General features: G+C 42.3%; 1 protein-coding gene across 1 annotated transcript; it reads left to right on the top strand.

The window, feature by feature from the left end:
* The first annotated feature begins 1,576 nt into the window (after positions 1-1,576).
* On the top strand, positions 1,577-5,807 carry LOC147025391 (actin, cytoplasmic 3). Its single transcript, XM_085886346.1, has 7 exons — positions 1,577-1,665; positions 1,766-1,810; positions 3,831-3,970; positions 4,057-4,296; positions 4,431-4,869; positions 4,949-5,130; positions 5,503-5,807. Exons 3-7 carry the CDS (start codon positions 3,848-3,850, stop codon positions 5,644-5,646), a joined length of 1,128 nt encoding a protein of 375 aa, XP_085742472.1. The 5' UTR covers positions 1,577-1,665; positions 1,766-1,810; positions 3,831-3,847; the 3' UTR covers positions 5,647-5,807.
* The last annotated feature ends 1,061 nt before the right edge of the window (positions 5,808-6,868 follow it).

The raw sequence follows: 6,868 nt of genomic DNA, 5'->3' as shown, positions 1-6,868 counted from the left end.
TGTACCGTCAGTCTTGATATTTTTCCGGTGCTTGCTTGGTATCAAAATAAACTTCAGGGTCTCTGCAACAAGAAATGAAGCATTAGTGACAAAATTACTGCTTTTTTAGGATCAACCGAAGCATTTTAAAAGTTGTATATTTTTTTGGGACACCATATATATATATATATAGGGTGTGTCAATAAAAAAAATAAATAAAATTAAAAAATATATATATTAATATAAACATTTGTTCCATTTGTAGACAAGTGGAAGAGCAGGTACACATAGGTAACACATCTGGAGACTTGTGGAGTCAGAGTAGCATTGCTCATTGCTGTGGAGGGAACGAAGGGATATTTAAGTCGTAAGGTGTGCCACCATGTTATGTACGGATGGTGTAAGGATTTAAAATTTAATCCCGATCAAATATGCAGTCATTACTCTTGATGAAAAACAACAGGTGTTACCATAAAAATCGATTTTCTATTTCACTCCGAATAAATCTGTGTGTTTGAAAAGGGCGTTACATATTATACAATACAGTACAGTAGAGAAGCTCTCTCGTTCTCTTTATTCGTCTCCTACCAGTTTCATCAGAGAGGACTATAGGGTTTGCTCTCGGTCTGTCCGTCCATCCGTCTGTCGCACCTGTGGTTCTTCACTTTTTCCCCATACCTTTGAACATATTTAACTGAAACTTGGTTCACGGCTTTATGATGACAAATTACAAAAAAAAAAAGTTTGAGAATTCAGGGCGTTTCGTCAATGTTTCACAGTTATGCCCTTTTGGACTTAAAAAAAGATCAGATCGGTCGGGGACATGGATTGCAAAACAATTCTCGCTCTTGTTTCATATCATTTTGCTTCACCGGCTCAAAAAAAAAAGAAGTCATATTCATCCAGCACATGGTCCACTTGATTGGGGTTAAAGCAAACGAATTTGGTCCACAGCTGGTGGCATCATCACTGGGAAGTGGCTTTGCTCTGATGTGTTGGGGTGCCTGTGCAGGTAAGAGAATGGGTTTGTACTTGACCAGGGTGGGGTGGGGATCCTGGCACATAATGACCAGAGATGGTAAGGTCAGGCTTTTCAGGAAGAGCTACTGTCGACCACCTCGGTGTACAAGACGACAGCACAGCATCACGTCCCAAAAATATATAATCCCACGGTGCATCCGATTTGAATCCTGCGCAATAATTACCAACCTATGGCTGTGCTCAAAGATTAACCATTACTCAAATAGTACACGTGTCAACTTTTTTAACACGGCAAATCGTTTAATCTACTTCGAAGAAATGTAATGGTCATAACATTGGTATTACCCTTGGAATGTCTCCATGTAAGGAGCGAATCCGGCCGTGCAGCGATACAACAATACACCTGTACTACCTGGGCGGTGTAAATAAAATAAATAAATAAATAAAATTAACAACCGCGCCCTGAAAAGTGTGAAAGACGAAAAAAATCACACAAACAATACTCGGAGTTTGTCGGATAAGAACACACCTGTAATTCAACCGGTTCACGCCTAACCTCCCGCAGGTGAGCTTCAACCAATCAGGGTGGAGCTCTCCTGCTTTTTACCATTTATGGTCACATCGAGAAACTGCTTGCGGGAATGAAGGTCGTTATATAAGCCCTCGGGGGTGGGACAAAAGACGAGACAGGCATTTGCTTCGCAGGTAAGAAGTCTGTGTCATGAGGAATTGCCTGGATTGCTATGTACAAGTCTGTTCGCATTGTTATGTTGGCGAGTTGGTTAATTTTTTTGTGATTCGTCAGTTTGTTTTACCAGTTGATCCAGTTTGTAAACGAGGAACGAGCACAGTGAGTAAATTTATTTATTTTTAGATTAAATATGATTCAACGTCGATCGCTGTTTTACAAGGAGCCATCCAGGTTCTCGCAACTAATGCGAATTGTTAATTTACTTATTTATTTTATCTTTAAAAAAAATTTTTTTCCTGCAGAGTATGGTCCAATTGGGCCGGGGGGTGGGGTGGCGTTAACTTTGCGTTTAGCCATCTAATCATTTGGGAGGCGGCTATCCTGGCTGCTTGTACTACTTGCGTTGTGGTTCGAGCCTTCATGTCTGAAGTTCGGAGGAGAAAGTAAACCTTTTTCTGATTTGGACTTTACTTCCATGCTGCACTGCACAAGTGGTCTCTAATACCACACTCTTTAAAGGAGTGGAAGGCAGCCAGCCCTTTGGTTGGATCATGTGGCACGCCCTTATTGCTCTTTATGACTGAGCAATAGCAGTTTCACCTCGACCTTTGTCCTGACAAATTTCCTGTCCATCACCTTCTATAAGCTGGAAACTATGATTGTAGTTTTGTGGTTTGATTGTATGGTTTGTAGTTTTTTTTTTTTTTTTTTTTTTAATTTTTAATATACATTGCAGATCATTGGTAGATGTGACTATTGAAAGTGCTGTCGACTTGCATATTGGCATCAACTCTTGGTGCCTCTGCTGGATGTAGGATTGGTTAATTTTATTTATATTTTTTAAATGGGGAAATATCTAGTTTGTGTGTGTTGGTGCAACTTTTGGTTACAGTACTTGCTGTTTAACACCAACCAATGGATTTGATGATGTGCAGTGGCAGCATCTCAAACATGTGACCCATTTGAGGCTTGTGTGTTGATGGCATATTCGTCGGTTTGTGTAAATTTCAAAGGGTGAAACAAAAATAAAATGATAAAAAAAAATTAATTGTGGAGGGACCTGTGACCTGTGATTGAATTGATGTGACGCTGAGACCTGTGATTGAACTTCATGAGCTATGTGTTTGGATGGCTGCACAAAGCAGACCACCATTGAATGGTTTGGCTGGCACATCTATATTTATGCTGTTGATAGCTCTGGAGCCTGGTGTTGGCTCGGTGGTTAGGGTAGCGGCTTGGGATCCAAGGGTCCCGAGTTCAAGCCCCGTTGGCCACCAAATTAATACACACCAGGGGGTTGACTCGGCCTGTAACCTCATCCTTCTGAGGTTGGCAAATTGAGTACCAGCTTGCTGGGATATTTGATGACAGCGGGTAGATGAGGCACGAATTAGCTACTGCTAATATACTTGCAGAATGGTATGAAGTGCACTCCACGTTCGGGGGGGAGACCGGTTCAAGCGAACACCGCGATCTACAATAGGACTAGCAACCACTGTAGATTATTTCTGCCATCGAGAGGCAAAATGCTGGAGTATGCTCAATCTGATGATGATAGCAATGGTATACTTGAAAAGGTGCACTGTTGCCCTGGCTAAATTATTATTTTTCTTGTGACCTGCCCTTCTGATAAGGTCGGAGACTAGGGATATTAAAATGAGCTCTGACGGTTTGATTATTGTACTTGCAATTTCAAAAATCGTTGAATATTTAGCTTTCATCGTGCAGATTATCTCTACTTGATTAGATCATTGCTGTGATTGGCTGAATTGTATTGCCATGACAACCATCTCGATGGCCAAATATTTGATCAGCAAGGTTTTCACATTATGCAGGTGTGTTTTCCCCATATCACCAAAAAGAAGGGGGACTGACTTTACTTGGGGCTATCATTGGCATGACCTGTGATGTGGAGCAGGCATTGGACTGACGAGCCGAAAGCCATTGCTGCTAACGATGTTTCCACCATGGACTTGATGGTGCCAATGAGTAAACTGTCTCCAAGATTGCTTTATCGTGACTGACTTGCATTTTTCCTTTTTCCTGAAGATCTTTATTTCTTATTTTGAGTTTTCAAATCACTACTGGTCAACAATGGATTGATTAATTGATTTATTTTTCCCCCCAATTTTTTATATATATATAACCAACTTCTCTTAAGGCAAATGTACCATTGCAGGAGTACATTGATCAACAATGGAGGATGAAGTTGCAGCCCTGGTGGTGGATAATGGCTCTGGGATGTGCAAGGCAGGTTTTGCTGGAGATGATGCTCCACGGGCGGTTTTCCCGTCCATTGTTGGGCGACCAAGGCACCAGGTGAGGAGGTTCAGAATGTTGAATGTCATGGGGAGGGAGAAATATGAAAAGACTTTAAGGACTTGACTTAAGGTCTCCAATTCCAGGGAGTGATGGTGGGAATGGGACAGAAGGACAGCTATGTGGGTGACGAGGCCCAAAGCAAGCGTGGTATCCTAACACTGAAATACCCCATCGAGCATGGTATTGTTACAAACTGGGATGACATGGAGAAGATCTGGCACCACACCTTCTACAACGAACTGCGTGTCGCACCTGAAGAACATCCTGTGCTGCTCACCGAGGCCCCCCTCAACCCCAAAGCCAACCGGGAGAAGATGACTCAGGTTTAACAAAAATATTTAAACTTCCTTCCCCAAGTTGTCAAATGTATTCAATTGAAATTATGGATTTAGAAAATGTCTTTCTGTTAAATTTCACTTAATCGATTTTGTGACTGCTGTGTGCTGCCTTTCTACAGATAATGTTTGAGACCTTCAACACCCCTGCCATGTACGTAGCCATCCAAGCCGTCCTGTCTCTGTACGCATCCGGCCGTACCACGGGTATTGTGATGGACTCTGGTGATGGAGTCTCTCATACCGTGCCCATCTATGAGGGCTACGCTTTGCCGCATGCCATCCTGCGGCTTGACCTCGCTGGCCGAGACCTCACAGATTATCTTATGAAGGTCTTGACAGAGCGTGGATATTCGTTCACCACCACAGCAGAGCGAGAAATCGTGCGAGACATTAAGGAAAAGCTTTGCTACGTTGCACTGGACTTTGAGCAGGAGATGCAGACGGCAGCCTCATCTTCCTCCCTGGAGAAGAGCTATGAGCTTCCTGACGGACAAGTTATCACCATCGGGAATGAGCGCTTCCGTTGCCCAGAGGCGATGATGCAGCCAGCTTTCCTGGGTAAGTTTATTGGTGAATTTCAACACCTTCATTGGTTGGCCATGTATGTTTGGAAACTGAAATAAAACTATTACCTCAGGTATGGAATGTGCTGGAATTCATGAGACCACGTACAACTCTATCATGAAGTGTGATGTGGACATCCGAAAAGACCTGTACGCAAACACCGTGATGTCGGGAGGTAGCACCATGTATCCGGGCATTGCTGACCGTATGCAGAAGGAGATTGTTGCCTTGGCACCACCCACAATGAAGATCAAGGTCAGAATAAGTGTCTAGAATTATTGTAACTTCCAACTGGTTGCTTTTCAATTTGCAGGAAAGTGTTGTGACTTTTGGTAGTCTTTGGTCCTGACCTCACTGCACTGGTTTGAAATCCCCACATTCAGATCTTTTTTTTTTTTTTTCCTTTGCTGCCATTTTCTGATTAGGTTGAACCTGTTTTCTTCCAATTTTATATTTTTGGCTCTTCAACTAACTCTTTTGTGCTGGTGTTGGGGATAGTTGGTACTTCCAGAGTGGAAAGGCAGCCCATTGATTCTGAAGCACCTTGCCCAGATTTTTGTTTTGCAGAATTTCAACCTGGTTAATTTGCAGCTTTGTTTTTTTTTTATTATTTTTAATCTTTGCCAGATCATCGCTCCTCCTGAACGCAAGTACTCAGTCTGGATCGGGGGTTCCATCCTAGCATCCCTGTCCACCTTCCAGCAAATGTGGATCAGCAAGCAGGAGTATGACGAGTCTGGGCCCTCCATTGTACATCGCAAATGCTTCTAGAAACTCCAACCTACCCCTGTTCTTGTGCCTTGTATTTGTTACCAAGCAATGCCTACTTTGCCATTATCAGTTGATGGCTTGAGTTAAAAAGAAAAAAAAAAATTGTCCAGGCCTTTTCCTGAGCAATGTGATGTTTTGAAATAAAACTTTATTGCAAAATACCTCTTGCATTTTGTGGTTGTTGCTTCAGTTGGATCCCCTCCCTTCGCTACAGTCATGAAGCCATAATAGTTTGGATTGTCTTGCCAAACCCTTCACTTGCAAAACTAATTTCACAAAAGTATGCAAGCCTGAGATGAACACGTAAATTTATTTATTTTATTTTTTTTTTTGTGAAAATAAATTTGCATGTTTTACATTGGAATTTGTAACCTGGGTTCGTTCTTGGCCTAATGAAATCGGTGTGCCATCTCTTGATTATTGTTGTGTTCAGACCATCAGGATGACTCGTCAGTGCCACATGCATTGGGTTTGAAACGTGTGTGATTTCCACAGTCCAGCTGCATGTTGCCTTGTATTGGAGGTTTTGTTGTACCTTTTTGGTTCCTCACTGCATAATGGCAGAGGAAGCATCTCCAGGCAGATTTACTGAAATATACGAGCGCAACAGGAAACTAGAAGGGCACTCGGTACATACCTCCACTACATAATGCCTGATCCACAACATATCAGGCCCATTACATTTTTGAAATATAATGCTGTTTGGGTTTTTTATTTAATTTATTCCCCCAAAGCGTGTGTGGATGTATATAGAATCACTTAAATTCTAGTGGCTGGATCCAGATCTTCCACAAAATCTAATCGGTTCATCCTTGTCACACACCGACCCTGTCCACAGTCCACAACTTTTTGAGATCTTGTGCACAAACGGACAGGAAGGGGATGAAAACAACCTCCACCTTCAGTGGTGAAGGTAATTACACAAAGGGGACAATTCTTGATCTTTGAGATAGATGTATACTGTAAAGCAACAAAGTTGGTGTAGCCACAAATAATATCTTAAGTATGGGAGTTGGGATGGAAGAAGGTAAATTAGATTAAACGAGGTGGGGGTCAGTGTTTGGTAAGGGTGGGATTTTTGTATTTTCACATGTGCAGGGAAATATATTTGCATTAGCAGGCTGATGGGGGGATCAGCATGACAGGCTGGTGTATGGCAGCAATGATTTTTCCCCTTTGTCGGCATTGTTCTCTTGGTCTCATTCTCGGACGCACCCATGTG

This window comes from Eptatretus burgeri, chromosome 6 (genome assembly GCF_056783735.1).
Source record: "Eptatretus burgeri isolate ZD-2024b chromosome 6, Ebu_testis_v1, whole genome shotgun sequence".
NCBI classification, from domain to species: domain Eukaryota; kingdom Metazoa; phylum Chordata; class Myxini; order Myxiniformes; family Myxinidae; genus Eptatretus; species Eptatretus burgeri.
The sequence above is the reverse complement of the archived record's forward strand: the minus strand, read 5'-3'. Positions and strand labels throughout refer to the sequence as shown.

Bases quoted from the DNA above. Each gene is read 5' to 3' on its own strand.
- LOC147025391 (XM_085886346.1), top strand. From the start codon at position 3,848: ATGGAGGATGAAGTTGCAGCCCTGGTGGTGGATAATGGCTCTGGGATG. The intron at 3,971-4,056 runs GTGAGGAGGTTC...CTCCAATTCCAG, and splicing joins TTGGGCGACCAAGGCACCAG to GGAGTGATGGTGGGAATGGG. The intron at 4,870-4,948 runs GTAAGTTTATTG...CTATTACCTCAG, and splicing joins GATGCAGCCAGCTTTCCTGG to GTATGGAATGTGCTGGAATT.